At 42.7% G+C, this 15,965-nt stretch overlaps 1 protein-coding gene across 1 annotated transcript in view; it reads right to left on the bottom strand.

The window, feature by feature from the left end:
• The window catches only part of CD36 (CD36 molecule (CD36 blood group)), an 85,211-nt gene that overhangs the window by 24,303 nt on the left and 44,943 nt on the right, over positions 1 to 15,965 (bottom strand). Inside the window, exon 11 of the mRNA XM_069765147.1 lies at positions 7,022 to 7,076. Within this exon, the coding sequence (XP_069621248.1) occupies positions 7,022 to 7,076 (55 nt within the window). The remainder of the gene's footprint in view (positions 1 to 7,021; positions 7,077 to 15,965) is intronic.

The raw sequence follows: 15,965 nt of genomic DNA, 5'->3' as shown, positions 1-15,965 counted from the left end.
TCGCATTGCGTTGGGCAGAGATTCCGACGCTAGCGTTTGATGCACTGCACAACGGGTGCAGCGGATGCATTTCTCCGGCACATCTGCTGCCCCATTGTGAGGTACTTCCTTCCTCTGAGGAAGGAAGTTGTTATACTTCCGAAACGCGCGTCGGGGAGGGCGGGAGTGCCTCTATGTGACCCTGCTGTACTTACAGGTATGTGATGTGGGACATGCTCATGGTGCAGGATGCTCTGCTTACATGTACATCTATGATTTTATGCTGTCTCTCAGGTGTTTTCACATATGGCCCTGTCTCCGCCTATTCTTGAATGTGGGAAGATCTGTTATCCTTTTATTCGTTGCCTTGTCTTGTGGTCTGTTTTATGTATTTAATAAACTTTTTGTATTGTGACCTGAATAATAGTTTGTGGACATTTGTACACTGATTTTTTTGGTGGTGCTTGATCTATGGACGTCAGTGTGTCCGTATATGTCCAATAATATACTATGGGTTATTTCCGATAAACATCATATTAACATGTGTTCCCATAGTTTGATGTGGTTTCCGGTTTATTATCCCATTGTGAGGTGCGGGGAGGTGGGGGCGGAGTTCCGGCCGCGCATGCGCGGTCGGAAAAAGCGGTCCGTCAGGAGCAAAAAACGTTACATTTAAAGTTTTTTGCTCCCGGCGGTCCGCCACAACACGGCGCAACCGTCGCATGACGGTTGCGACGTGTGGCAAAGCGTCGCAATGCATCGCTAATGTTAATCTATGGGGCAACAACTTTGCAGAATGCGTTTTTTGCCATAAACGACACATTGCGACGTCTGGCAAAAACCACCAGTGTGAAAGTAGCCTAATGCACTTTCCTGCATAGCAAATGATTGGAAACAACGCTGGGTAGGAAAAATGGGGAATGGTCCCCCATCTCTTTGATCTCTCAATGAGGTTAGGCCCCCACGAGTCACAGTGTTCTGGCTTATGCTATAAAAATGTCACCACACTTAATAATGTGCATACCCTTAAAAATGTTCCTCAATAAAATTTGATTAACCCCTTAATCCCATATGACGTACTATCCCGTCCAGGTGACCTGGGACTTAATTCCCATGGACGGGATAGTACGTCATATGCGATCGGCCGCGCTCACGGGGGGAGTGCGGCCGATCGCGGCCGGGTGTCAGCTGCCTATCGCAGCTGACATCCGGCACTATGTGCCAGGAGCGGTCACGGACCGCTCCCGGCACATTGACCCCCGGCACACCGCGATCAAAGATGATCGCGGTGTGCCGGCGGTGCAGGGAAGCACCGCGCAGGGAGGGGGCTCCCTGCGGGCTTCCCTGAGACGATCGGTACACGGTGATGTGCTCACCGTGTACCGAGCGTCTTCTCCCTGCAGTCCCCGGATCCAAAATGGCCGCCGGGCTGCATCCGGGTCCTGCAGGGAGCACTTCCGGGTCAGGATCAGGCTGCAGCTGCAGCTCTAATCCTGCCCGGCTGTATGTCAGATCACCGATCTAACAGAGTGCTGTGCACACTGTCAGATCGGTGATCTGTGATGTCCCCCCCTGGGACAAAGTGAAAAAGTAAAAAAAAAAATTTCCACACTTGTAAAAAAAAAAATAAAAAAAAAATTCCTAAATAAAGCAGAAAAAAAAAATATTATTCCCATAAATACATTTCTTTACATAAAAAAAAAACAAAAAAACAATAAAAGTACACATATTTAGTATCGCCGCGTCCGTAACGACCCGACCTATAAAACTGGCCCACTAGTTAACCCCTTCAGTGAACACCGTAAGAAAAAAAAAAAAAAAACGAGCCAAAAAACAACGCTTTATTATCATAACGCTGAACAAAGAGTGGAATAACACGCGATTAAAAAGACGGATATAAATAACCATGTTACCTCTGAAAACGTCATCTTGTCCCGCAAAAAACGAGCTGCCATATAGCATCATAACCAAAAAAATAAAAAAGTTATAGTCCTCTGAATAAAGCGATGCCAAAATAATTATTTTTTCTATAAAATAGCTTTTATCGTATAAAAGCGCCAAAACATAAAAAAAATGATATAAATGAGGTGTCGCTGTAATCGTACTGACCCGAAGAATAAAACTGCTTCATCAATTTTACCAAACGCGGAACGGTATAAACGCCTCCCCCAAAAGAAATTCATGAATAGCTGGTTTTTGGTCATTCTGCCTCACAAAAAAATCGGAATAAAAAGCGATCAAAAACTGTCACGTGTCCGAAAATGTAACCGATAAAAACGTCAACTCGTCCCGCAAAAAACAAGACCTCACATGACTCTGTGGACCAAAATATGGAAAAATTATAGGTCTCAAAATGTGGAGACGCAAAAACTTTTTTGCTATAAAAAGCGTCTTTTAGTGTGTGACGGCTGCCAATCATAAAAATCCGCTAAAAAACTCGCTATAAAAGTAAATCAAACCCCCCTTCATCACCCCCTTAGTTAGGCTAGGTTCACATTGCGTTAATGGGTTAACGCTAACGGACAGCGTTGCACGGCGAAAATGTCACAATTAACGCCGTGCAACGGGTCCGTTAGCACAACCATTGACAGCAATGTGATTTTCAGGTGTAGCGCATCGCTAGAGCGTGCCATTTTCGGCTCGCGCTAGCAAGGTGCCATTCTTTTGTGGCGCGCCTCAGACGCTGCTTGCAGCGTCCGCGGCGCGCCCGAGGTCCGATCCCCGATCTTCCAGAGCGGGGACGTTAACGCGACCACTAAACACGACACCTAAAAAGACATTGTGTTAGCGCAATCCGCTAGTGCTAAACGGATTTCCCTAACGCAATGTGAACCTAGCCTTAGGGAAAAATAATAAAATTAAAAAAAATGTATTTATTTCCATTTTCCAGTTAGGGTTAGGGTTAGGGTTAGGGCTAGGGTTGGGGCTAGGGTTAGGGTTTGGATTACATTTACGGTTGGGATTAGGGTTGGGATTAGAATTAGGGGTGTGTCTGGGTTAGGTGTGTGGTTAGGGTTACAGTTGGGATTAGGGTTAGTGGTGCGTTTGGATTAGGGTTTCATTTATAATTGGGGGGTTTCCACTGTTTAGACACATCAGGGGCTCTCCAAACGCGACATGGCGTCCGATCTCAATTCCAGCCAATTCTGCATTGAAAAAGTAAAACAGTGCTCCTTCACTTCCGAGCTCTCCCGTGCGCCCAAACAGGGGTTTACCCCAACATATGGGGTATCAGCGTACTCGAGACAAATTGGACAACAACTTTTTGGGTCCAAGTTCTCTTGTTATCCTTGGGAAAATAAAAATTTGGGGGGCTAAAAATCATTTTTGTGGGAAAAAAAAGGATTTTTATTTTCACGGCTCTGCGTTGTAAACTGTAGTGAAACACTTGGGGGTTCAAAGTTTTCACAACACATCTAGATAAGTTCCATGGGAGGTCTAGTTTCCAATATGGGGTCACTTGTGGGTGGTTTCTACTGTTTGGGTACATCAGGGGCTCTGCAAATGCAACGTGACGCCTGCAGACCAATCCATCTAAGTCTGCATTCCAAATGGCGCTCCTTCCCTTCCGAGCTCTGCCATGAGCCCAAACAGTGGTTCCCCCCCACATATGGGGTATCAGCGTACTCAGGACAAATTGAACAACAACTTTTGGGGTCCAATTTATTCTGTTACCCTTGTAAAAATACAAAGCTGGGGGCTAAAAAATCATTTTTGTGAAAAAAAAAAGAATTTTTATTTTCACGGGTCTGCGTTATAAACTGTAGTGAAACACTTAGGGGTTCAAAGTTCTCACAACACATCTAGATAAGTTCCATGGGAGGTCTAGTTTCTAATATGGGGTCACTTGTGGGGGGTTTGTACTGTTTGGGTACATCAGGGGCTCTGCAAATGCAACGTGACTCCTGCAGACCAATCCATCTAAGTCTGCATTCCAAATGGCGCTCCTTCCCTTCCGAGCTCTGCCATGCGCCCAAACAGTGGTTCCCCCCCACATATGGGGTATCAGCGTACTCAGGACAAATTGGACAACAACTTTTGGGGTCCAATTTATTATGTTACCCTTGTGAAAATACAAAACTGGGGGCTAAAAAATTTTTGCGAAAAAAAAATAAATTTATTTTAACGGCTCTGCGTTATAAACTGTAGTGAAACACTTGGGGGTTCAAAGCTCTCAAAACACATCTAGATAAGTTCCTTAGAGGGTCTAGTTTCCAAAATGGTGTCACTTGTGGGGGTTTTTAATGTTTAGGCACATCAGGGGCTCTCCAAACCAACATGGCGTCCCATCTTAATTCCAGTCAATTTTGCATTGAAAAGTCAAATGGCGCTCCTTCCCTTCCGAGCTCTGCTATGCACCCAAAAAGTGGTTTACCCCCACATATGGGGTATCGTCGCACTCAGGACAAATTGCACAACAACTTTTGTGGTCTAATTTCTTCTCTTACCCTTGGGAAAATAAAAAATTGGGGGCGAAAAGATCATTTTTGTGAAAAAATAAGATTTTTTATTTTTACGGCTCTGCATTATAAACTTCTGTGAAGCACTTCTTGGGTCAAAGTGCTCACCACACATCTAGATAAGTTCCTTAAGGGGTCTACTTTTCAAAATGGTGTCACTTGTGAGGGGTTCCAATGTTTAGGCACATCAGGGGCTCTCCAAACGCAACATGGCGTCCCATCTCAATTCCAGTCAATTTTGCATTGAAAAGTCAAATGGCGCTCCTTTCCTTCCGAGCTCTGCCATGCGCCCAAACAGTGGTTTACCCCCACATATGGGGTATCGTCGCACTCAGGACAAATTGCACAACAACTTTTGTGGTCTAATTTCTTCTCTTACCCTTGGGAAAATAAAAAATTGGTGGCGAAAAGATTATTTTTGTGAAAAAATATGATTTTTTATTTTTACGGCTCTGCATTATAAACTTCTGTGAAGCACTTGTTGGGTCAAAGTGCTCACCACACCTCTAGATAAGTTCCTTAAGGGGTCTACTTTCCAAAATGGTGTCACTTGTGGGGATTTCAATGTTTAGGCACATCAGGGGCTCTCCAAACGCAACATGGCATCCCATCTCAATTCCAGTCAATTTTGCATTGAAAAGTAAAATGGCGCTCCTTCCCTTCCGAGCTCTGCCATACGCCCAAACAATGGTTTACACCCATATACGGGGTATCAGCGTACTCAGGACAAATTGGCCAACAATTTTTGAGGTTCAATTTCTTCTCTTACTCTTGGGAAAATAAAAAATTGGGGGCGAAAAGATCATTTTTGTGAAAAAATATGATTTTTTATTTTTACGGCTCTGCATTATAAACTTCTGTGAAGCAATTGGTGGGTCAAAGTGGTCACCACACATCTAGATAAGTTCCTTAGGGTGTCTACTTTCCAAAATGGTGTCACTTGTGGGGGGTTTCAATGTTTAGGCACATCAGTGGCTCTCCAAACGCAACATGGTGTCCCATCTCAATTCCTGTCAATTTTGCATTTAAAAGTCAAATGGCGCTCCTTCCCTTCCGAGCTCTGCCATGCGCCCAAACAGTGGTTTACCCCCACATATGGGGTATCAGCGTACTCAGTACAGATTGTACAACAATGTTTGGCATCCATTTTATCCTGTTACCCTTGGTAAAATAAAACAAATTGGAGCTGAAATAAATTTTGTGTGAAAAAAAGTTAAATATTCATTTTTATTTAAACATTCCAAAAATTCCTGTGAAACCCCTGAAGGGTTAATAAACTTCTTGAATGTGGTTTTGAGCACCTTGAGGGGTGCAGTTTTTAGAATGGTGTCACACTTGGCTATTTTCTATCATATAGACCCCTCAAAATGACATCAAATGAGATGTGGTCCCTAAAAAAAAATGGTGTTGTAAAAATGAGAAATTGCTGGTCAACTTTGAACCCTTATAACTCCCTAACAAAAAAAAATTTTGGTTCCAAAATTGTGCTGATGTAAAGGAGACATGTGGGAAATGTTACTTATTAAGTATTTTGCGTGACATATCTCTGTGATTTAAGGGCATAAAAATTTAAAGTTGGAAAATTGCGAAATTTTCAAAATTTTCGCCAAATTTCCGTTTTTTTCACAAATAAACGCAAGTTATATCGAATAAATGTTACTACTAAAATGAAGTACAATATGTCACGAGAAAACAATGTCAGAATCGCCAAGATCCGTTGAAGCGTTCCAGAGTTATAACCTCATAAAGGGACAGTGGTCAGAATTGTAAAAATTGGCCCGGTCATTAACGTGCAAACCACCCTCGGGGCTTAAGGGGTTAAAATTAAGTTGCTTCGTAAGGGCGCTATATATATGAGATTAAAATCAACCAAATAATGATATTGGCAGCAGTGGCCGACCATTTAATGTGTATGGGGGACTTTTCATTTGGTCAGTTGAAATTGAAAAGTCCTAATCTTTTGCTTTCTTGGGAGATAACCTGATGACCATGATGACTAGCAGTAGTTCTCTTCCCTCTTTTTGTATGTGGGGTTGTCAAGAGAGAGCACCAGCTTTAGATATAACCTTGTGTGGAAGGGCTGCTGACAACCAACATTTCTGTTCCCATAGGGCTTATTTTTCAGCTTTCATAAGCCTCCCACACACCTTAGATAGATGTAAGCTGAATAATGGTTTCATACCCAGGAGAACTTGCTCTGCTGAGAGCTCCTGTGTTCTCTTTGATCCACCCACTGCCAGACATCTCTGATAGCGACTTATTTCTAGAGCTCAAAAGGATCGCTATTCATCTGTTGGTGGCTCCCTACATGTTAGTCTGTCGTCTGGGTTCCGACGACGTTAATCCAATGTGTATGGTTGCAATTAGAAGTAGTAAAATAATTCCTCATCCAACTGCTACACAGATAGGCAGCTTTACCATATTAGTTTTCCTCCAGGATTTCTAGAACTATACAAAGACATAAAACTTGGCTGCATAGAATTTTTACTACGTTTTTTTTTCAAGGGTGAGGATTATTTAGACGTTTAGAAATAAATGCACTAGGCAATTTTTTTCCAAGTAGAAAGTCTTCACATGCTTACCTCATTTAACCACACTACAGGAAACACAAATTCTGACTGAAGGTTTGCCAGAATGCTGAAATGTGAAAGGCGGAAAAAGTAATTAGGAATGGAAGCAATTCTATATCACATGAAATAAAGCAGATATTAGAAAGACATGTATAAATGATAATATTTACATTTATAAAAAACTAGCTGGTGGCCCGATTCTAACGCATCGGGTATTTTAGAATATGTATGTATGTATGTACCTCGCGCTTAGCACAGCCACATAGTCTATAACACAGCCACGTAGTATATAGCACAGCCATGTAGTATATAGCACAGGCACATAATATATAGCACAGCCACGTAGTATATAGCAGCCACATAGTATATAGCACAGCCCATGTAACACAGACAGCCATGTAGTATATAGCACAGCCATGTAGTATATTACACAGCCACATAGTATATAGCAGCCACCTAGTATATAACACAGCCCACATAACAGACAGCCACGTAGTATATAGCACAGCCATGTAGTATATAGCAGCCACGTAGTATATAACACAGCCCACGTAATATATAGCACAGGCCACGTAGTATATAACACAGCCACATAGTATATAGCAACCACATAGTATATAGCAGCCACATAGTATATAACACAGCCCACATAATATATAGCACAGCCCACGTAATATATAGCACAGCCCATGCAGTATATAACACAGGCCACATAGTATATAGCACAGCCACGCAGTATATAACACTGCCCACATAGTATATAGCACAGGCCACGCAGTATATAACACAGCCACGTAGCATCTAGCAGTGTGGGCACCATATCCCTGTTAAAAAATGTAAATTAAATATAGTTATATACTCACCCTCTGGCGTCCACCGAAGCTGTCCCGATGCGCGTGATGCTGCCGCCAACTTCTGTTCCCAGTGATGCATTGTGAAATTACCCACATGACTTAGCGGTCTCGCGAGTCTCTCCAGAGAGAGGGACTACTGCGCTCAGGGAAGCCATGTGCTCAGCAGCAGCCAGGGAGTGAAGTACTCCATCCTGGGAGCACGAGCCACGCGCAGGTCAGCGTCCGTCATCTCCCACCACCAGCCGTGGGGGCCAGAGAGAAGGAGACATGCAGTGTGAGCCCAGTGACTACCAGAGAACAAGCCGCTGTACCGCCCGTATCCATGAGTACAGCGCACGTGCCACATAAGAGTGACCGGGAACGGGACAGACACCTGTGTCCTGACGTTGCCAGTAAATATTTGCCCAGACACTTGAGCCCTGACTTTGCTAGTGTATATTTGCAGAGCCATGTTGAGCTCTTACAGTGCGGTGGCACACACCCTTGTCAGCCACTGCAGCATATGGACTAGGGGTAGCGGAAGATACCGGAGACCGACCACTGCCACCAGAAGACGGGGTATTGTTGCCCACAGGACCTCATTGGAAAAGACACAGCACCAGCCGTTGTCAGTGCTATTCACTTTATGGACTTAGGAACCACTGACTTACATCAGAACTGCTGTTATCTGAACCGTTGTTCTTCTACTCACAATATCGTTTGCCATTTGAACTGTTTAATCCCCTGCTTAACCATGCAAATCCCTGCAAGGAGTTAAGCCCCTGTTACATTAAAACTGTTATAATTGTTAACCCTTGCTCTGCCTCCTGTCTGTCACTGCATACGGTATATACACTCTCATCCTTTACCAGTCGTGACTTCTATTGTTTAATATTACTGTACTCGTTTGAATTATGGAAACCCCTTTTGACATGTAAAGTGCCATGGAATAAATGGCACTATAATAATAAATAATAATAATAATGTACCGTTCAATACATCTATTAGAATTGTATTATAATATGGAAATATGATTCCTTATTGTGATATATTGTTTTTATAAATTCTGGGTGTATACCCTTGTATTTTTGTATACCCATTTGTTGCCTTCCTGATTTTCTATAAAGTACAATTATACTTTAATACATTTTTTATTGGTCTGTTTACTTGTTGTCCTTTTTCCAAACAAAAATATACAGTTGAGTCAACCTAATGGAGAAAGTGTTGTTTTACTTCAGCACAAGCCACTTCATCAAGTTCTGACTGGACATTCCCTAATGACAATGAGGTCTTCCAGATCTGTATCAATCTCCATCCAATCACTTTAAAGCTAACACAACGTTAGTAATATCAAAATTACCTCATCATAGAAACAGCTGGCAACCTGGTAGTAACCAACAGTCTACTTAATAACACAGTAGAATTTTTAAAATTAAACAAAGGAAAAAACTACTCTCTCTTAGTCATTTGTGATCAAACAGATCATTCTATGTGCAGAACACGAACTCAAACTGATGGTGACGCTGTTAGAGGTAAAATCATCTCTGCAGTAAACAATCCACAATACGTTCCCCTTTGAGTGACAGCTGTAATAGATGGATCCTACTGCCATCATACAAAAGCAGATTGGAGAGGTTGTGGATCACTTACCACAGGGAGCCTGAGTACTTTTGTATTAGGGAACACCTGAAGAGCAATGTGTGCTAGGTAAAATAAAGGTCATTTTCTTGTCTATGCTGGTGCTTAAACTCCATATTTACAGATCTCCTTTCTAGATTTGTCAGAGTCCAATTCTCCTGTAGTTACAAATCGCAAAATTGATTAGTATCCTGCCAAAAGTAAGTGCTATATTGTGCACAGAGACCGGAATTCAGTCAGCTTCCTTCTTCCTGCATTCAGGTCATTGTCATGGACATCATGGGCCTCATTATGACGTCTTAGGATTTCAGCTGTCACAGAGGAGGAAGGAGCATGCGGAGAGGTTATGATCAATGTCCTCACAGCATTTCTTTACATGCAGTTACGGTAACTGTTAAGGGGCAATTTACAAAGCAAGACCATCGAGAACAAGTGTTCCCAGGCATGCGGTTTTAACAATAATCTTGCAGTCTAAGCAGGCTGCCAATCACCTGATGAATGAGCAAAACACTCACTGCTGCACAAAAGATAATCGCTCTCCACAGCACATTATTCTATGAAAACAGGACTTGTGCTGCCAAGAAAAACTGTTTATTCAAGGTGCATAATTTACTGACTATAAAATGGCCACTTATAAAGGTACCCAGGGCCGGCTCCAGGTTTTTGAGGGCCCCGGGCGAAAGAGTCTCAGTGGGCCCCCCCTTTAACACATACCCCGATTCATGATCGCATATAAACACAGCCATGTAGTATATAACACTGCCCACGTAGTATATAGCAGCCCATGTAGTATATAGCAGCCCACGTAGCATATAGCAGCCCACGTAGTATATAGCAGCGCAGCCCACATAGTGTATAGCAGCGCCACTCACTCATGCACTGGTAGGACTAGGAGCTCCTCCTGAATCTGCCTCATAAGTAGTGCAGCACAGCAGCCAGCCAGGGGCGGAGATCAGAGCAGAGAACGTGCTCTCTCCCCCCACAAACAATGTCACGCTGGCTGCCTTCTCTTAACCCCTATGTGTGCCTGCCTGGCTGCACTCACTGAGTGATAAGATGCTTGTGTCAGAGCTGGCACATAGGGGTTAAGAGAACGCAGCCAGCAGTGACTTTGTAGGCGGAGAGAGCATGTTATCTCCTGCTCTGCTCTCCCAGCTGTATCTATCACAGCATGAGTGGGCCCCCCTCTCTCCCCAGGGCCCCGGCATTTGCCCGCTGTGCCGGGTGCTGACGCCGGCCCTGAAGGTACCTTCACACATAACGATATCGTTAACGATATCGTTGCTATTTGTGACGTAGCAACGATATCGTTAATAAAATCGTTATGTGTGACAGCGACCAACGATCAGGCCCCTGCTGGGAGATCGTTGGTCGCTGAATAAAGTCCAGAACTTTATTTCGTCGCTGGATCTCCTGTGGACATCGCTGGATCGGTGTGTGTGACACCGATCCAGCGATGTCTTCACTGGTAACCAGGGTAAACATCGGGTAACTAAGCGCAGGGCCGCGCTTAGTAACCCGATGTTTACCCTGGTTACCATGCTAAAAGTAAAAAAAAACAAACAGTACATACTTACCTACCGCTGTCTGTGCTCCAGCGCTGCGCTCTGCACTCCTCCTGTACTGGCTGTGAGCCGGAAAGCAGAGCTCTGCTTTCCGGCTCCCAGACAGTACAGGAGGAGAGCAGAGAAGCAGAGCACAGCGCTGGAGGACAGACAGCTGTAGGTAAGTATGTACTGTTTGTTTTTTTTTACTTTTAGCATGGTAACCAGGGTAAACATCGGGTTACTAAGCGCGGCCCTGCGCTTAGTTACCCGATGTTTACCCTGGTTACCGGCATCGTTGGTCGCTGGAGAGCGGTCTGTGTGACAGCTCTCCAGCGACCAAACAGCGACGCTGCAGCGATCCGGATCGTTGTCGGTATCGCTGCAGCGTCGCTTAATGTGAAGGGGCCTTAAGCAAGCAAGTTGCTTATCTGCAGTTGTTTAGTGCCCTTGGTCAGCTTGTGTAAATGAATAGCAATGGTCAACAAGCATTAGATTATTATCTACTGTGATCCATATACAAAAGAATGCTATGGTAAGATTATATTATCTCAGCTTTTCCTAGTCCCAGATAAAAAGAAAGGAAAAAACATGCAAAAATGAATAAAATAATAACAATAATAAACATAAAAAATCTTACAGAATATAAAATCTAACTTCAATCCACTAGCACCACCTGGAACTAACCTTTTGTGAGAGTGGTGCATTTTACACCAGGGTCATAAACCCAAATAATAATAATAATAAATAATAATAATAATAATTTTTATTTATATAGCGCCAACAAATTCCGCAGCACTTTACAATTAAGCGGGGACATGTACAGACAATAAATTCAGTACAAGTTAAGACAATTTAAACAGTGACATTAGGGGTGAGGTCCCTGCTTGCAAGCTTACAATCTACAAGGAAATGGGGGGACACAATAGGTGAAAAGTGCTTGTTATTTCAGGTCTGGCAATTATAATAAATAGGGATTTTCATATAAAGCTGCATGATCCGGTTTATCAGCCCGTGTGTTTAACCCTGCTGTTGTGTTCGGGTCATAGTGACCCGAACAGACTTTTTGCGGCCCTGTAGATTTTTTTCTGTAAGTCTCTAAAACTTGAGACTCCTTGACTTTTCCTCATTTGGGGGGACCTACCTATGAGTATTTTTTTTTTTTCGTTTACTTTTTGCTACACGCAAAAGGTTACACTTGTTGTGTTCGGGTCATAGTGACCCAACATCGTTTTTTACAGCTGTGAGGCCATATTTTCAGTGAAATAAAGGAGTTATAACCTCAGTTGGGTCTATTTATTGCATCTACTATTGTATATCAATTGATTTATTTCCTAAATTATTTCAATGGGGTCGTACACGCGCTCTACCGGGGGTATGCATTGAGATCTGCAGTCTATTCTAAAATGTAGAGTGCATCCGGAAAGATCACTAGGTGTGCACTACACGTGTATATTATGCGCAGAATGACTGCTCAGAACGCGTTGTCTAAGACGTTTTTTTTTTGTAAAGCTGAGCTGTAAAGTCTTGCAAATATTTTTTTTTTGCTAAGTAAGTCTGTCTTCCTGGCTTATCTGCTTGTTTTCAGAAGGGTTCTTATCTTCTCTGCTCTTATCAGTACACATATGCTAGCCCAGACATGTTACCTTTCAGTTTCTTTGGAGAGCAGCTGTGTGCTTCTACCCCCATGGCCTCTTCCGGCATCAAAAGAAAAAGATGCAGCTATTGCCCTTCTACTTGTGACAACAAGACGAGTATAACATGTTCTGGCTGTAAAACATTTCTATGCAAAAATCATGTGTATTGTTTTTCATGCAAGAATCCGTAAATTTATATGATCATGTAAATATGTTCACATTGTAATGTTTATTATCTTTAATTTTTTATCACAAAATGTTTGATTTGATTGTTTTGTTTTTTGTTTTTTTTACAAAATATGTGTAGTTTTCTATTTTCGTTTTGCTCATTGGATGGATCTGTTTTTTCAGAATAAAAACAAACAAAAAAGATTTCTAGTTCATTTTTCTTTTTTTTTTTTACTACCAAACATGTTCACAAACAGTCTAGTAAGCAAAAAGTATAAAAAAATGGAGTTAGAGTGTCTAAAATCAAGGTTTAATAAGCCGGGTCATAGTGACCCGGAACACTACAAGTGTATAGTAAATGCGAACAAAACAGCAGGGTTAAGTGCAATAGTCAAGTATCAAGTGCAGTTATCATGTGCATGGAGGGTGTGGAGACAGATGAATAGTAGGGTGCAGATTCACATGCAGATAATATTTGGAAGGAGGGAACAGGACAAAGTTAGTTTACTGAGTAGTTGATGTGGTAGGCTTGTTTGATTATAATCATATCGCATAATATAGGAAGTAAAGGAAAAAATAGTGACCTTTATTCTTGGGATTAATAGTGCTGAGGCAAGTTGGGTAAAATCACAATTTGCTATTGTTATACAGGGGAAAGTATAAGGTTAATTTTTTTAGATAAAGATGTCTGGGTAAATTAATTACATAACAGATTGTTCTTTGCAAATTTTTTCCCTGTTTATATCTTAAAGAATTACGCTCATGAACTTTTTCCCCTAAACCTGTGTATATATGTGGCTCCCCTGAGGCTCCAGTCACCACAGATGTACTGCACCTCAGCCAGAGGTACATGGTACTCCACTCTCAGGTGTTGTGAATTCTGTGGCTGAATTCACTCCTGTGGTCACAAGTGGTACTGCAGCTTCTGAGCTTCCTCCCTCAGGTGTTCTGGTGAGCTCGTTAACTGCTTCATTACTTAACTCCGCCTGATGCTGCTATCCTTGCTCCTTGTCAATGTTTCAGTGTTGGATCTGAGCTTCTCCTGATTGTTCCTGTGACCTGCTGCTCTGTATAGCTAAGTGCTTTTTGCTTTTTTGTTGCTTTTTTTCTGTCCAGCTTGTCTTTTGTTTTGCTGGAAGCTCTGAGACGCAAAGGGTGTACCGCCGTGCTGTTAGTTCGGCACGGTGGGTTTTTTTTGCCCCCTTTGTGTGGTTTTGCTTTAGGGTTTTTTGTAGACTGCAAAGTTCGCTTTACTGTCCTCGCTCTGTCCTAGAATATCGGGCCCCACTTTGCTGAATCTATTTCATCCCTACGTTTTGTCCTTTCATCTTACTCACAGTCATTATATGTGGGGGGCTGCCTTTTCCTTTGGGAAATTTCTCTGGGGCAAGTCAGGCCTATTTTTCTATCTTCAGGCTAGCTAGTTTCTTAGGCTGTGCCGAGTTGCCTAGGTAGTTGTTAGGCGCAATCCACAGCCGCTTTTAGTTGTGTTTAGGATAGGATCAGGTGTGCAGTCTACAGAGTTTCCACGTCTCAGAGCTCGTTCTTGTATTTTTGGGTATTTGTCAGATCACTGTGTGCGCTCTGATCGCTAAGCACACTGTGTTTCTGGATTGCCTTCATAACACCTGTCATTAGCAAACATAACAGTACAAGGAGCCTAACTAATGATTCTCAATAGAGGGAAAGAAAAAGTTCTGACATCATTTTTTTTTTTTCTGCTCCGTGTTCACTTTTTTTTTTTTCCCCTAGACATTTGGGTGATTCTGGACACAGGTGTGGACATGGATATTCAGGGTCTGTGCTCTTCAATGGATAATCTCGTTATAAATGTACAAAAAATTCAAGATACTATTGATCAGAAATCTATGTTAGAACCAAGAATTCCTATTCCTGATTTGTTTTTTGGAGATGGAACTAAGTTTCTAAGTTTCAAAAATAATTGTAAGCTATTTCTGGCCTTGAAACCTCATTCTTCTGGTAATCCTATTCAACAGGTTTTGATTATTATTTCTTTTTTGCGCGGCGACCCTCAAGACTGGGCATTTTCTCTTGCGCCAGGAGACCCTGCATTGAGTAGTGTCGATGCGTTTTTCCTGGCGCTCGGATTGCTGTACGATGAGCCTAATTCAGTGGATCAGGCTGAGAAAAATTTGCTGGCTTTGTGCCAGGGTCAGGATGATATAGAAGTATATTGTCAGAAATTTAGGAAATGGTCAGTACTCACTCAGTGGAATGAATCTGCGCTGGCAGCTTTGTTCAGAAAGGGTCTCTCTGAGGCTCTTAAGGATGTCATGGTGGGATTTCCTATGCCTGCTGGTTTGAATGAGTCTTTGTCTTTGGCCATTCAGATCGGTCGACGCTTGCGCGAGCGTAAATCTGTGCACCATTTGGCGGTACTGCCTGAGGTTAAACCTGAGCCTATGCAGTGCGATAGGACTATGACTAGAGTTGAACGGCAGGAATACAGACGTCTGAATGGTCTGTGTTTCTACTGTGGTGATTCTACTCATGCTATTTCTGATTGTCCTAAGCGCACTAAGCGGTCCGCTAGGTCTGCCGTAATTGGTACTGTACAGTCCAAATTCCTTCTGTCCATTACCTTGATATGCTCTTTGTCGTCGTTTTCTGTCATGGCATTTGTGGATTCGGGCGCTGCCCTGAATCTGATGGATTTGGATTATGCTAAACGTTGTGGGTTTTTCTTGGAGCCTTTGCGGTGTCCTATTCCATTGAGAGGAATTGATGCTACACCTTTGGCCAAGAATAAACCTCAATACTGGGCCCAGCTGACCATGTGCATGGCTCCTGCACATCAGGAAGTTATTCGCTTTCTGGTGTTGCATAATCTGCATGATGTGGTCGTGTTGGGGTTGCCATGGCTACAAACCCATAATCCAGTATTGGATTGGAATTCCATGTCGGTATCCAGCTGGGGTTGTCAGGGGGTACATGGTGATGTTCCATTTTTGTCGATTTCATCATCCACCCCTTCTGAGGTCCCAGAGTTCTTGTCTGATTATCAGGATGTATTTGAAGAGCCCAAGTCCGATGCTCTACCTCCGCATAGGGATTGTGATTGTGCTAGCAATTTGATTCCTGGTAGTAAATTCCCTAAAGGTCGATTATTTAATTT

The sequence above is a fragment of the Ranitomeya imitator genome, chromosome 4 (genome assembly GCF_032444005.1).
Source record: "Ranitomeya imitator isolate aRanImi1 chromosome 4, aRanImi1.pri, whole genome shotgun sequence".
NCBI classification, from domain to species: Eukaryota; Metazoa; Chordata; class Amphibia; order Anura; family Dendrobatidae; genus Ranitomeya; species Ranitomeya imitator.
Note: the sequence above shows the minus strand (reverse complement) of the source record. Positions and strands in the feature narration are given on the sequence as shown.